This window comes from Zalophus californianus, chromosome 11 (assembly GCF_009762305.2).
Source record: "Zalophus californianus isolate mZalCal1 chromosome 11, mZalCal1.pri.v2, whole genome shotgun sequence".
NCBI classification, from domain to species: domain Eukaryota; kingdom Metazoa; phylum Chordata; class Mammalia; order Carnivora; family Otariidae; genus Zalophus; species Zalophus californianus.
Window position 1 is genome coordinate 54,241,202 of NC_045605.1, and position 14,913 is coordinate 54,256,114.

The window sequence follows — 14,913 nt, forward strand, 5'->3', positions numbered from 1 at the left end:
CCTACCCCCTCTTGTGCTCGCTCGCTCTCTCTCTCTCTCTCTCAAACAAATAAAATTTTAAAAAAATTATAAAAAAATAAATAGGTTCCTGGTGGTCGGTTGTCGCAGTTGGTGGATAGTAACTGAGCCAAGATGTGGAATCTGCTGGCTCTTCGTCAGATTGCCCAGAGGACCATAAGTACTGCTTCACGCAGGCAGTTTGAAAATAAAGTTCCAGAGAAACAAAAGCTATTTCAGGAGGATAATGGAATTCCAGTGCATCTAAAGGGTGGAGTAGCTGATGCCCTCCTGTATAGAGCCACTATGATCCTTACAGTTGGTGCAACAGCATATGCCATATATCAGCTAGCTATGGCTTCATTTCCCAAGAAGCAGGATTGACTTCAGTTTATCATCTCAGCAGGCAGTTGGTTCAGTTTCATTCAGCTCTCTATGGACCAGATAAATAAATGAGTTCTTCTTTGGGGATCAATATTTATTGACTTATACTAACTGCCACCAATAAGGCAGACTTTACCATGAAATAAATAAATAAATAAATAATAAATAAAATGGGAAGTTTAGCTCTGAGTTGGCAAGCAATAGCCTGTGAGCCAAATCTTATGTGTTGCCAGTAGGTTTTATTGGAACACAGCCATGCTTATCTGTTTACATATCAATGGCTGCTTCCATGCTACAAGGGTAGAGTTGAGTGGTTGTGACAGAGACCTTATGGCCTGCAAAGCTGGAAATATTTAGTATATGGCTCATTACAGAAAAGGTTTGCCTATTCTGGTTCTAGTAGAAAGCGAAACAAAGTAAGCCAGATTATGGAGGGTTTTCTGAATCATGCAGAATAATTTGGACTTGATCCTCTAGGTGGTGGGAAGTCACTAAAGGGTTTTAGTGGAATGACATGGTCAGGTTTGTATTTTTGAGCTCTCTGCAACAATCGGTATAGAGGGTGGTTCAGATGGAGAAGGCTCAGGACCAGGAAAACAGAAGACTGATACTGCAGAGGGGACTTTGCTTGTACTGGATCACTCTGGAGAAAGTGGGCTTAGCAGCTAACACTGTCTACAGCTACACTTGGTGCCATTAAAAGGAAAAACCCCCACCTACCTGCAATAAACTTAATGAATTTTTGAGTCCAAATGTTTGTTCAAAAAGTTCCCAAGCTCAGATTTTATAATCAGGTTAGTTTTGGGAGATCTGTAAGATTATTTCTGTGCATGATTTCAAATTAAGAATGAATATAAGCACATGGTTTCTGGGCAAAATCAGGTGAGTTCCATATCTATTCAAATCATGCCTGAGAAACTAAGAAAGATAAATACAAGTTTTTATTTTTTTTTTATTGCTACTCCAACAAATATAAACGAACTGTTGTTCATTCATGCTTGGCAGGTACAAGAGTGTGAACCATTCATCCCAAGGGACTTTGCTGTCCCTGAGTTCTGGAGGGTAAAAAGTAAGGGCTCGACCAAGTACAAGGTGAGGGTGGGAGAAAGAATTGTTTAATTTCCGTAACAATCGTGAGGTCAGTAATACTATTCCATTTTAGAGATGAGGAATTTTAGGCTCCAATGTGTTAAATAACGTCCAGGATCACGTGCTGAATGACTGCAGGGAGAAAGGATGTGAGTTTCATTTCGTCAGATGCAGAAAACCCGCATTCTGCCATACCACAGCGGCACATAATATCTAGCTCCTCCCTGGCCACCACCCCAGTTGGAGAGAGGCATGAGGGGAGTCGTGAATAGCAACAAGCATCCTAAAGGTGACCTGGTGCCAAGTCCACAAACTGGCGCTCCGAGGGAGGCAGGGAAGCATCCCAGAGAACCAAGTCGCCTCTGCTTCCAGCTGCAGTTCCAGGCCATTCCAGTTTGCCTCAGAGCTAGTGAGCTGTTCATGTCCTCACCACACAGTCTGCCTTCTGTCACTTAAAGGGATCTGTGGAGAGCAGAAATTTGAAAAACCAAGTCAGTGTAAATTCCTATCATGTGCCTGCCGCAGTAGGATAAATAACGCCAGCTGTAGGAAAACTGGCCGCGCGGCAGCACCGCGAGAAGAGTGAGGTTATCAGAGCTGTGGTCACAGCTCTGGGATTGGGCTCCACGTTTTACTGCCAGGGAAATGGCAATGCAGAAAGCTGACATGCGTTGTCCAGGGGCGCACAGAGGTCAGTGGTAGAACCAGCACAAGAGCCCAGATTTTTTTAACTTCTGCTATACCGGATTGCCTCCACGAAAACCAGGTCCCGGTGTGCTGACACACGGCGCGGAACTTCTGCCCCTGTCTCTGAAGGAGTTGGGCTGGTCAAGGAGTGCGCTTTTGTTCTCTTTCTTCTTCTTCTTTTTTTTTTTTTTTTTTGAAAAGTTGACACCAAGTTGGATTTTATTTTTTTAAAGATTTTATTTATGGGCGCCTGGGTGGCTCAGATGGTTAAGTGTCTGCCTTCAGCTCAGGTCATGATCCCAGGGTCATGGAATTGAGTCCTGCATCAGGCTCCCTGCTCCTTGGGAGCCTGCTTCTCCCTCTGCCTGCCTCTCTCTCTCTCTCTCTCTCTCTGTCTCATTAATAAATCAATAAAATCTTTAAAAAAAATAAAGATTTTATTTATTTGTCAGAGAGAGCACAAGCAGGGAGAGCGGCAGGCAGAGGGAGAAGCAGGCTCCCCACTGATCGAGGAGCCTGATGCGGGACTCAATCCTAGGACCCCGGGATCATGACCTGAGCTGAAGGCAGATGCTTAACCGACTGAGCCATCCAGGCGTCCCATCAAGTTGGATTTTTGTTCTAATTACTTTGTTTTAAACATTTATTTGTTTGTTCATTTGAGAGAGAGCCAGACAGAAAGGGGGGGGTGAGCAGAGGTAGAGGGAGAAGCAGGCTCTCCGCTGAGCAGGGAGCCTGGATGTGGGACTCGCTCCCAGGACCCAGGGATCATGACCCTAACTGAAGGCAGACACTTAACCAACTGAGCCACCCAGGTGCCCCTGTTTGTTTTTTAATTGAAGTATAGTTGACCCACAAAGAGGGGGATTTCTCTCTACCCTGTAATCCCCAATCCCCACCTGCAGCCAGGCTGCAGAATCCTAAGGCGCGAAGGCAGTCCACTAGCACAGAGAAAGAGGACTGGATTCGAGTTAGCCCAGGGCTCATTCACATGTTGGCTCTGCCGTTCCATGAGTAACCTTGGACTCCTTTCACTTCTCAGGCCCCCAGTTTTTTCATCTGTAAAAGGGAATGATGGTTCCATTAGAAAACTGACATGCAAGTGATTTTAAACTATAAAACCATTAAAGTGCCAGTAGTTATTTTTACCACTACTATTACTCTTCAGTGAAGAAACGGAAACCCAGAGAAGTGAGCCAGTGAAACCAAGGCATTAGTGGTGGAGTCAGAACTTGAACCCGGGCTATTGACCAAGCATTCACATACTTACTAGTAAATGCACAAATGTGCAAGCACAGACATGTGCACACAGGTATGCATTCACGGGCCACCTTTCCTACTATCACCCTGCAGTTCACGGCCATTACTTACCAAGCCTGGGTCAAGACAGTAAGACAGGCCTAGCCCTGAGCCCTCCCAGGTTATGGCCCTAATACCCAGAAGTGAGGGTGCCTGTCTGAGACCCAGGTTCTCCCGCTCCCACTGGGTTGCATCTCCCCTGGAATGTCCCTCAGTGGACTCTGATCCCCCCCAACGCCACCATTACCTTCCCTAGAGTCCAAAGCCTACATAGCCTGTCCCATTATCTCCTGGTATTTCCTTGTCACCTCCTCAGCTTTCAGGGTAAGGTGGGTGAGGATGTGATGAAGGCTGGAAAAGTGCAGGTGGAACTGAGCTTCCAGGTCCAGCTGCCCCAACACCCTTTCCTCCTTGTCCTCTGTCTCTGCAGCTTCATGCTCGGCCCCGTGGGCTCTGGCACCTGCCACCTTGGACCACCAGTCCTCTCGGGGCAGTAGCCCATGGTCCACATCCACGCAGATGGCCTTGAGCATGGTGAAGCAGTTATAGAGATCGGGGGGGCCATCCTGAGCCTGCTGCCCCTGCCCATTCAGCTGCATGTCCCGCAGGAGGCTGGGGATCATCACCACCTGCTCCATGTTGCGCACCATGGCTGAGTAGCAGTCCATGACAGTCAGCAGGCAGTTCTTGGGGTAGTGCTTGGTTTGCACCTGCATGGTGGCCGCTGCTTGCCTGCTAAGCCCAGCACACTGTCCCAGCACTATTTCGACAATACTTTTATGTCTGGATGTGACAGCAGTTTGACAGCATGCCAAAGCCCAGCCAGTGGGGCCACACAACCCTTCTTTAGGCCAATCCCAGGGCTTGAGCACCCGTGTCTATATCAGGTGATCCAGCTGCCCGAAGACAGACCCGCCAGCTCCCTGGCATTTCAGCACTCCAAGACTGCCTCCGCAAGAGCCCACCCCCTCCTTCCTCAGCTTGACTTGCCAGTCAGAGGGAAGTGTTTCCCAATGGCCACCGGTGCTCTGACCCCAGGGGAGTCATGAATTCTTTCAGGTTCTCTGAGACCAGGCTGCCTCGTCACTGCCAACCTCCTCGTGCATGGTGCACTTGTTCAACCTGGGGTGCCCTGGCTTTGAAATGAACTAGGGAGGAGGGTCTTGATATGAAACAGCTTAGTGTGGGACAAAGAGCACTGACATGGGAGCCAGAAGCCCAATCCTGTCACTTCCCAGCTGTGTTTTCTGGTTGTTTGCTGGCTAACACTTATTGAACACCTGACTTCGCATCAAGCTCTACCCTGGGTTAGAGTGACTTGCCTGTGGCCCCATTAGAGCTGGGATGCCAGCCCAGCCCCACCTCTCTCCCACCTCCAGTCAGTGCTCTAGACTGATGTACGAGGTTGCCTAAGTTATACAAGTTAACTGGATCCATTTCCTTAGCTGTAAATTCGAGGTGTTGAGAGGATCAAAGAAGATAAAGCCCATGAAAATGCTTTCTAAACCACAAAGCACGGTTCCTGGCTGATCCTAGATGAATGCAGCTCTCTCTCAACTCTCACCTGTAATTCCACAAGTTACAGTGCTTCTTCACCACTGACCTAGTCCTTTGATTTTCAGTCCTGGAAGACAACAATCCTTTGCCCAGTCACATTATCACAGTTCACACACTGCATTGGCTATATTTATTTATGGGATAACAAAGAAAATTGAGGCCCAAAGAGAGGCTCACAGTTGTGCAACAAATGTCAGAGTCAAGTTCTGGTTCAGGCACCTGCTCACAGCACCTGGGTGGAAAGATCTGCTAGGCCACCTTCTGCCCCAGCTGTGGGGAGAGAGGAGGAGGAGAGCACAGGGAGGGGATCTTCTCTCACCTAAGCCACCCTCACCCCCACCCCAGGGTGGGAGCCCCCTCTGCACCCTCCTGACTAACCATCGTCCACTTGTCCAATCCCTCCCATGCCTATGGCCAGAGCTGTAAGAAAGTTCATCTTTGGGCGCCTGGGTGGCTCAGTTGGTTAAGCGACTGCCTTCGGCTCAGGTCATGAACCTGGAGTCCCGGGATCAAGTCCCGCATCAGGCTCCCTGCTCGGCAGGGAGTCTGCTTCTCCCTCTGACCCTCTTCCCTCTCGTGCTCTCTATCTCTCTCATTCTCTCTCTCAAATAAATAAATAAATCTTTAAAAAAAAAAAAAGTTCATCTTTATGTTGAACTGAATTCTACCTCCCTTTAGCTCCTCCCTAGTCTGAGCTCCTGTCTGCTAGTGATCCTGTCTGAGCCTCAGCTTCCTTCTCTGGTGTAATCATCATGACCCTGATTGAGGGCCTACTTTTCGAAGCAAAAGTGCTTAAAACAGAATTCAATCCTCCCAACAAGGACATGTGTGGTAGGAGTTCCCCTTTTACCGAGGAGGAAATTGGGGCCTACGGAGGTAAATTAATCTGCCTAAGAATACACGTTGTTAGTTCTCAGGCAAGGAGGAGTTGGGATGAGTAATAACTCCTACTGACAGGTCATTGTGAGGATTACCGGTGATGTTTATCAAATATCTGGCATATTGCAAGACCTCAGTAAAGGTGCACTGCCTTCTGGCACTTCTGTCTTCATTCTGCTTTCCCAAGCCCTCTTTTATTCCTCTATTCCAGGACCTGCTACACACATTTCAGTTCATTTTGTACCTGTCCCAGGGCCCAGCGCTGCAAATGCTCCATAGATACGAGCTGAATAATGACCATTAGATTCACTTCTCCATACATTCTAGGGTCTTTGGTCATAATGTCCAGTCACCTTGAAAAACAGGGTCCCTGGCTCGACAGGAGGCAGTAGTGAGGACTCCGGCAGGTGAGGGAGCCCAAGCGGCTGCAGCCACACCTGGCCCCCCAGGAGTGGCGTGCAAATGCAGATGCTAACGAGAGCCTCTTTTCCAGAATCACTCCTCAAGGAAGGAGGGATGTGCTGTGCTCCTGTCCCAAAAGTCTGCATCGTCCAGGTTGCTCTCCCAGTATTTTACTGTAAGCAAAACTCTTAGCAAGACACACGACCCCAGGATTACCTCCACCGGTCAGCGGGATGAAGCTTTTGCATAAAACTGTTTCCTAAACTATGAGTAGAAAAGAGCAAGTTTTAATAGAGTAAGAGAAACAATTTAATTTTTACAGGTTACTTAAGATTTGATTGATTCATTTTCAGCTTTAAAACATTTTTTGCTTGTTTTTGACCTTTATTGGGAAAAACATTCTTTTTTTCAAAGATTTTATTTTTTTAGAGAGAGAGAGAGTGAGCAGAGTGGGGGGAAGGAGCAGATGGAGAGAGACAAGCCGACTCCGCACTGAGTGTAGAGCCCAACAGGGGGGCTCCACTTGGGGCTCGATCCCATGACCCTGAGATCATGACCTGAGCCAAAACCAAGAGTCAGAAGCTTAACCAACTGAGTCACCCAGGCATCCCAGGAAAAATATTCTTAAAAAAAAAAAAAAGATTGCATCTATTTGAGAGAGAGAGAAAGCATGAGCAGGGGGAGCTGCAGGCAGAGGGAGAGGGAGAAGCAGACTCCCCACTGAGCAGAGAGTCCAATGTGGGGCTCGATCCTGGGACTCCAGGATTATGACCTGAGCCAAAGGCAGTCGCTTAACCAACTGAGCCACCCAGGCGCCCAGGAAAAATATCCTTAAAATGTTTTCACCTCCGGAAAGTGGGGCTTCCTTTGTATTCAGACATCCAGGATGGCTGAGGAGTGGGTACAGCCAAAGACCACGAGGCTGGACCCTGTGGTTTGGGTTTGGGGCTGCTGCCAGGCCCTCTTGCAGGTAGGCTCCCTGGGCTCTGGTGTCCATGGCTATAAAGGGAAGGGTTGGGAGCTCTCTGAAGGGAAGGCCCTGCCAGCCCTGGTTGTATAACTCCTTCTGAATCCATGTCCAGGTCTCTGAGGGCATGACCCTGCCTTTTGAACCCAGCCCCCGGTCTCTGGCTCAGGACTAGAAAGTGTGATGTGGACAGGGCTGGGAGAGCTGATCCTGGCATGGTGGGCAGGCCAGAAGCGCCCTGCAAGTGGCAGCTTCTTCATCTTTGACCCAGTGGCCCGGGGCCAACTGAGGCCTCCCTGGGCCTCCTCTACCCCATCTGTTCAATGAGGGGGCTGATCTTTGTGAGGGCCCCTCGAGCTCAGACTTTGGGAGCCTCCACCTGAGCACACGGTTGCCGAGCCTTCTGTGTCATTCTGCCTCTGCATTTATGTCCTAACCCCATCTCGGGATAGGCCAAACTCAGACAAGTTCTAGGAGTGGGGAGGGGAATGGAGGAAGGCAGGAAAGAAGGAACATGGGGTCTTTATTTTCAGGGGGTGTGGTGGGGCAGGATAGATGGCTCTGCTTCAGCAAGGTCCACTGGACTCAGGGGTCTTTGCTCTCCAGATGCTACATCCCAGAGTTGGGAGATGATCTGGTTCAGCTGGGCCACTGCTAGTAAGGAAGTCCTGGCCACCGGTGAGCGGGAGAGGTAGCAGAAGCTAGACTAGACCTCAAGCGTCACTGGGTTTCCCCAGTCTTCCCCCTCTCCCCCTCCCTTGCTTCCCTGCTCTTAGGTGGGGAAACTGAGGTTGAGTGAGGCACTTCCTGGAATGACCTCCACAAAGCTGCTGGTGGCCTCACCCTCAGGGGATCTGAATTCCCCAAGTTGGATAAACTGATCTGGGCCCCAGATGGACTGGGGTAAAGGGCCCCAAGGGTCAGGTCAGGAACACCATGTGAATGTGGTACCAGGGGTAGGATGAACAAATAGTGCTCGGGAACTGCCAGTGTCCAAGCGACCCTGGCTGGGCTTGGGTCCAGGCAGCCAGATAATGAACTCAGACTAAGGTTGCAACAAGTTTCCTAATTTTAAAAATGACTTTTATACTTATGCGTCATCTGCTATCTGCGAGCCTCAGGCTGTTTTTCTTTGCACTGTTACTTCAGTCCTGACCTATTGAGAAACACAAGGGGGCAAGAGTCAAGAGCTGTTCTACCCCCACCCCCAGATACTGAACCCCTTTGATGCATTCCTACTCCCTGCTATGCCACAGGGAGGCAGGAGGAAATAGGACATCTAGGTCCCTGCCCTCCAGAACTTGGCCCCTTTTCCACCCAGGGGACCTCACATATTGAGGGCTTCCTGTGTCTGCACTGTGCTGGGCCCGGAGATATAACAAGGCACAAAGCAGACAAGGCACCTCACTCAGACAGTTTGTATCTAGCAGGGAGAAAGCCACAGTGAACATATGCACAGATAAATATGATACTATCACATTGTGACATGTACTAGAAACAAAGTAAAATAAAATAAAATAGCTAGAGCCTTGCTACTTACTACAGGTGTGGTTTGCAGACCAGCAGCATCTAATCACCAGAGAGCTTGTCAGGAATGCAGATTCTCAGGGCCTGCCCAGGACCTACTAAATTGGAAACTGCATTTTTTTCTTTTTCTTTTTTTTAATAATTAGGAGATTAATATATACAAAAGGACATAAGATAAGGCTAGACCACCTTACATGGACTTCTATAGTATCTGTGGCTTTTCATGTTGCTATTCCAGACCATGTCTTGTAGTAATCATTAAATGAGATTGCTTTAGTTGATCTGATAAGTTTATCTGGATCTTTAGGAAACTCAGGGCTGTTATTTCTCAATTGTGTTGGTTGGTTGAAAAATCTTAGAACTTCTTGTTTGTACAGAGATTCATCTTTAATCAGCATTTGGGCTGCTTCCAAATTCACTGGATTTTCTAGCACTGGATTAGAAAGCATAACCTGGAGAGTAAGTAAGATGCTCCTCAAGGTATAGCTTTTATTCCACTTATCGGGGTCATCCAAAATATCTATACAAGCCCGACCAGTATTTTGGTCTACATTTGGATGAAAGGGAATTGTTAGGAATTTCGCAACTGGACAGACAAAATTGTATTGTGATGTAAAGTTTATTTTCAGTTGGAAGAATAATCCATGCCAAAATGTATTTTGTAGACCTTCAATATTGGCTCCCCATTCCATTAGATCTTCACTTACAGGAAAGGCAGTAATACCCTTAAAATTGCTCTCCTTCAACTCTTGGAAGTCTCTTTCCAGCAAGAAGTAAGCTCTGCAGTGCATGACAAGGCAGCAAAGGGTCTGGCACTTGTCCCCACACGCCTAGCGTTTACTCTGAGACAGGTGTCTGAGATTATGGGTCACGCTCCCACACCTACTAAACTCACGTAAACTACTTGTTTTCTAGAGCCCCAGAAAGCTCTGTCCTCCCAAGGAAAGTGCCTCTAAGTTGGATTTACGACAGAGACTTTTCTTTCTCCTCTGACTCCTCCCAACTGAGACTTCCAGAAGGAAAACAGGCACGTTCTCAACTGCGGTGTGTCACTGCAGTGCCAGCTCACAGCCCAGGCTCAAAGCAAACTTGGAGGAGCACCTGGGACAGCTCATGTTGTTCGTGCGTGAAGCGGGTGCGAGAGGGGGAAGCAGAGGCAGCCCCCCCTTTTTTTAAGATTTTATTTATTCATTTGCCAGAGAGAGAGCCAGAGACAGAGCACAAGCAGGGGGGTCGGCAGGCAGAGGGAGAAGCAGGCTTCCCGCTGAGCAAGGAGCCCCATGCTGGAGTCGATCCCAGGACCCCGGGATCATGACCTGAGCCAAAGGCAGATGCTGAACTGACTGAGCCACCCAGGAGCCCCTGGAAACTGCATTTCAACAAGATCCCCAGGGCATGTCTGTGGCCAGGGAGTCAAGCATTCACTCCAAACATAGTTATTACCCCAGGGGAGAAGAAATACCGGTGCTGAGACCTCAATGCTCTCGGTTTCTGGAGGATCTATCTCCGAGGCAGAGGGAACAACCAGTACTACTGATCATAAAATATTCTCCTTAAAGACTCAACTAATTCCCTGGGTAACCTTAAACAAGTCACTCTACCTCTCTGGGTCTCAGCAAAATTGAGGAGTTGGACTAAGTAGAGACTCTTTCAAGCTAAAAACAACCCCCCCGCCAAATCCCACTGTCTTCTGAATGGAGAATTTTGAGGCATCAAGAGTCCATTGGCCAGCTAAGAGAGCTATTTGAGGGAGCGGCAGGGTCCCTTCTCTGGAGTCCTCATGTCACCCTAAGAGGCCCGGGCCTTTTCTGTTACTTGAGAATACAGGCATCTCTGCAGTTCAGGGAATCCACCGCAAACTTCACTGTTTGCTGACCAGAGGAGACCCAGGAAATTGGCAGGTCTTTCCATCCAGCCTCCACTCCCAACTTCCTCCCTGTCACTCCCGTCCCTCAGTTCTGGGAGGGCCCAGTCCTTCCTCCCACTAATGCAACTAGGTTGGGGTCAGCCTAAGGGCTTCTGGGCTCGCTGAGTGAGAGGCAGAGGCAGAAGTGCTCCCTTGCAGATGGGTCAAAGGTCCAGACTATCAGAGTCGAGTGTATTATAGGGATCATGCAACCCTACCTCTACTTTATTGACAAAAAACTGAGGCTCCAATTTATACTTCTTTTCTTATTTCTTCATTTGAGAGAGAGAGAGAGAGCACAAGCAGGGGGAGAGGCAGAGGGAAAGGGAGATGCAGACTCCCTGCTGAGTGGGGAGCCCAACGTGGGGCTCGATCCTGGGACCCTGAGATCATGACCTGAGCTGAAGGCAGACGCTTAACCGACTGAGCCACCCAGGCGCCTCTCCAATTTATATTTCTAATCATGTTTTATTCACTCCCCTGGAAGGATTTCACTGATATATGTATCATTTACAATAGGGCTATGATATTTAAAAATTCTGTGACCAGGGGCGCCTGGGTGGCTCAGTCATTAAGCATCTGCCTTCAGCTCAGGTCATGGACCCAGGGTCCTGGGATTGAGCCCCACATCGGGCTCCCTGCTCAGCGGGAAGCCTGCTTCTCCCTCTCCCATTCCCCCTGCTTGTGTTCCTTCTCTTGCTTTGTCTCTCTGTCAAATAAATAAATTAAATATTTTTAAAAAATCTGTGACCAGACAAGATTAGTCACTCATACAGAAAACATGTCTGTCTCTCTTCTACTTGGGACCCCCTGTGGACAAGAAATTGGTCTAATTCTTCCTTGTGACTCCAGGACCACAAGCGCTCAAGAAAGTTTCCTTAGGGGCGCCTGGCTGGCTCAGTTGGTTAAGCGACTGCCTTCGGCTCAGGTCATGATCCTGGAGTCCCGGGATCGAGTCCCGCATCGGGCTCCCTGCTCAGCGGGGAGTCTGCTTCTCCCTCTGACCCTCTTCCCTCTCGTGCTCTCTCTCTCTCATTCTCTCTCGCTCAAATAAATAAAATCTTTAAAAAAAAAAAAGAAAGTTTCCTTAGTTTATTGACTGAAAGGATGCATGAATAAAAACTATGGGGATCCGTCTACCTTGGTGTGCTTCCCAGCTATTTCTTCACTCTTTCTTCCATTTTGTTCACTTGACCCACTTTTACTGAGCTCCCCCTCAGGGGAAACCCTCGGGGGCAGGCTGTCAACACCAGTACCTGGACTCCAGAAACCTCAGTGGTGATGGGGCCTTGGCTCAGCTGCCTCCTTTCAAGATGGCCAGTCCCTGACAGAAGACCTCCAGGAGACACCCTTGCTGGGGGGACCTCTCACTCTGCCCACAGGGCTGGCCCTTAGACTGGGACCCAGGCCAGAGTGCTGCCTGCATTTCTCGGTTGGTGGCCCCTTCCTCCAGTTTCAAAGCCAGCAAAAGCTTTCTCATATTGCCACCTTTCTGGTCTTTCTCTTCTAGTTACAAGAACTGTTGTTATTTTGTTAGGCCCACCTGGGTAATCCAGGATAATCTTATCTCAAGGTTCACTGATTAGCAGTCTTAATTCCGTCTGTACCCTTCATTCCCCTTTGCCATGCAATCTAACATAATCACAGATGCTAGGATTAGGACATTGCGCCTACCACACTCCTCAACCCTTTCCACTTTGTTTTAACCTACCATGCTAGTTCTTTAAATGAAACTTTGTACAGAAGCCCAATGAATAAAATAAGTTGAGAAGAAAATGATGTGGCTGAAGTAGCATGAGAGGGGCGACAGCTGCACCCTCTTGACCATCTTTCAGCTTCCTGAAGGGGTAACAACTTTGTGGAGTTCGCAAGTCAGGGAAAGACGAGAACAATCTTAAAGGCAGGGTGCTAAGGGGGGGAATGTTTCTCCCTCTCCCTGTATAACTATAGTATATTTGAAAGTATACATATGTAGCATATATTCTATACAGTATATATAGAAGAAAGGATATATCTATCACAATTTTTCTGATTTCCTGCATCCATATTTATGAATACATACATAAACAGTAAATAAAAATTTACATGGGAATGAAAACATGAATTTAAGGAGCCACGGGTGGTGGTGAAAGGGTACTTTATTAGGTCTTATTTCTCAAGCTGAGTAATGGGCACATGAATTGTTTTCATATTCATTCTCAATATATTTGAATACATTAAGTTCTTAAAAAAAAAAAAAAAGGAAAAGTGGGAAATGTTTTCCAGGCAAAGGTACCAACTTGAGCAAAAAGCCCAGACACACAAAATAGCAAAAATACTGATGACTCCTCAATATAACCGCACCCTCCGCAGTAACTTCCAAAGCCTTGCTTCCCCTCTTCCTACCTCACCCCCTTTTGCCCGGGCTCACCCCCTCCGCTGACCTTTCCGACCAGATCGGCTCCCTCCCCTATCAGATAGGCGGCCCCCGTCCTGGCTGCAAGGGTACACCCTTCTTCTGCCCGCTTCGCGCACCAAGGGGTGCTTCGCCGCAAAAACTGCGGGCTCGGGGAAGGCCGGGCGGGGCGCCGACCTCTGCGGTTCCCGCCAGCAGGGGGCGATGCAGGGCCGGCGAGGACCTCAGCTCCGCAGCCTGGAGCGACGCGGATCCTGAACCCCAGCCAGCGAGCCGGGACTCGTCGCCAGCGGAAACACACGAGTTTCCAGGCGGTAATTGTCCGCCTCGTTTTAATAGAAAAGGGTTGGCCGATAGGGGAGAGAGTGGGAGGAAAATCTTACTATCGTTCCAGGACCCCACTCACAAGATAGACGTCTTTAATGTTTTGTAGCTATTTATTAAAGGGGCTTGACTCAGTAGGTGAAAGCACAAAGGCGATTTCTTTTTTCCCCTGCCATTGCCCTTTCGAACGGATTTTGTGGACTCATGCTTCACTGTTCCCGGATGAAATCTCGGCAGGTCCCCTAGGTTTTCTGAGTTTCCCGTTTCTTGTTGGGTGATTACTTAAGTGCAGGCCTGCGTTACAGCAAACCTCCCGCGGTTCCGGCCACCTCGGGCTGGGACACCTGCGGGCTGGGGAGGAGCCTGGGCGCCCTGGCGCTGGCGTGCCGCTGCCGCCCCTCCCCGGGGCAACTTCTGGTTGGCCGGGGCGGCGGGGGAGGCGAAGTCACAGCCTCGGAGGTCACTTGGGCGTGGCAGGGTCCTTATGCGGACACCTTCTCTTAGGGGCACTTTGATGGGCTTCCTTGGAGACGCACCGCACTGTCCAGTGCAGTACCCCTAAAGAAGGAGGTGCCTCCTCCTGCGGGCTCCTTACAACCCCTCTGCTTCAGCATTCCTCCTTACACCTCCAGCCTCTTTCTGCTGGGGTCCCCTCACCCCTAAATGGAAGCCCTCTTCCGCGGGGTCCTTTTCCAGAAGGCCTACATTCTGCTCCTTTCTGTGGGGTCTGCACGTGCTGCACAGGAAACAGCCCCTTGCCAGGAGCCCCTCATTTGCCAGCTGCCACCAGATTCCAGATCTCAGACTCCCAAAATAGTTCTCCTGAAGCCTCTCCTGGTTCGAGGTGAGGGGACGACAGCTTCTTCCAGTCCCTGGTGAAGAGTGGGTTGGAGGACAGGCAGAGCCGAGTGCTCCGACACCTCTCCAAGGAGAGTGTCCTCCCACCTTCCTGGGGATTTAGCTTGCTCCCTGTGGCCAGGAGTAGGTGAGGAGGCGGTCTTTGCCCTGCCCTCCCTCCTTCGGGGTACGGCACAGGTGGTCCAGCCTCTCTGTTCAGGGTCAGCAACTCTGCCAATGTCTCAGCCTTTGGGGCCTCAGCTGAAATTCTGAGGTGACTGGGAAAGACTCTGTTTACACCTTATTAATTTCCAGACTTTGCCAGGGAGCAGGGTCTCCAACCTCAGCCCAGAAAAGACCTCATCAGAGGATCTACCCAAAACACAAATTCGGATCAATCGATTGTCACCCCCCCCACCCCTCCACCCCCCGCGCAGAAAACTTTCACTCTCCCGCTGCTGCGCGCAAGGCATGCCGCCGCATTTCAGCTCCTGGGCGTCACAGACACTTCCCTAACTTCATGCTTTCTCTCTAACCGTTGTCTTTCCTTCCCCCAGAAGAGTTCTACCTCCGCTTCTCCACTTAGCTGACTCCTTGTGGTTTTTGAAGGCCAGAGCCAAAATGTTGCCTCCTCCTGGAAGACTTCCCTGACTGTGACCCCCT

At 49.3% G+C, this 14,913-nt stretch overlaps 2 protein-coding genes across 6 annotated transcripts; one reads left to right on the forward strand and one right to left on the reverse strand.

The window, feature by feature from the left end:
• The first annotated feature begins 12 nt into the window (after window positions 1-12).
• Window positions 13-1,106, forward strand: LOC113914679 (cytochrome c oxidase subunit 7A2, mitochondrial). Its single transcript, XM_027580109.2, has one exon. It carries the CDS (start codon window positions 133-135, stop codon window positions 379-381), a length of 249 nt encoding a protein of 82 aa, XP_027435910.1. The 5' UTR covers window positions 13-132; the 3' UTR covers window positions 382-1,106.
• Window positions 1,107-1,320: 214 nt separating this feature from the next.
• On the reverse strand, window positions 1,321-4,238 carry LOC113914682 (thyroid hormone responsive). Of its 5 annotated transcripts, none has more exons than XR_003517504.2 (3): window positions 3,704-4,238; window positions 3,057-3,216; window positions 1,321-1,932 (listed from the first exon to the last, which is right to left on the reverse strand). XR_003517504.2 is itself a non-coding variant. In XM_027580113.2 (2 exons), the coding sequence occupies exon 1, from the start codon at window positions 4,170-4,172 to the stop codon at window positions 3,723-3,725; it is 450 nt and encodes a 149-aa protein (XP_027435914.1). In that variant the 5' UTR covers window positions 4,173-4,238; the 3' UTR covers window positions 1,321-1,932; window positions 3,704-3,722. The 5 variants fall into 5 exon arrangements, 2 of the variants coding, with proteins under 2 accessions (XP_027435914.1, XP_027435913.1); XR_003517505.2 differs by having other exon boundaries at window positions 4,086-4,201; XR_003517506.2 differs by having other exon boundaries at window positions 4,104-4,194.
• Between the last annotated feature and the right edge of the window lie 10,675 nt (window positions 4,239-14,913).

Coding starts and splice junctions, on each gene's coding strand:
- LOC113914679 (XM_027580109.2), top strand. CDS start 133: ATGTGGAATCTGCTGGCTCTTCGTCAGATTGCCCAGAGGACCATAAGT.
- LOC113914682 (XM_027580113.2), bottom strand. CDS start 4,172: ATGCAGGTGCAAACCAAGCACTACCCCAAGAACTGCCTGCTGACTGTC.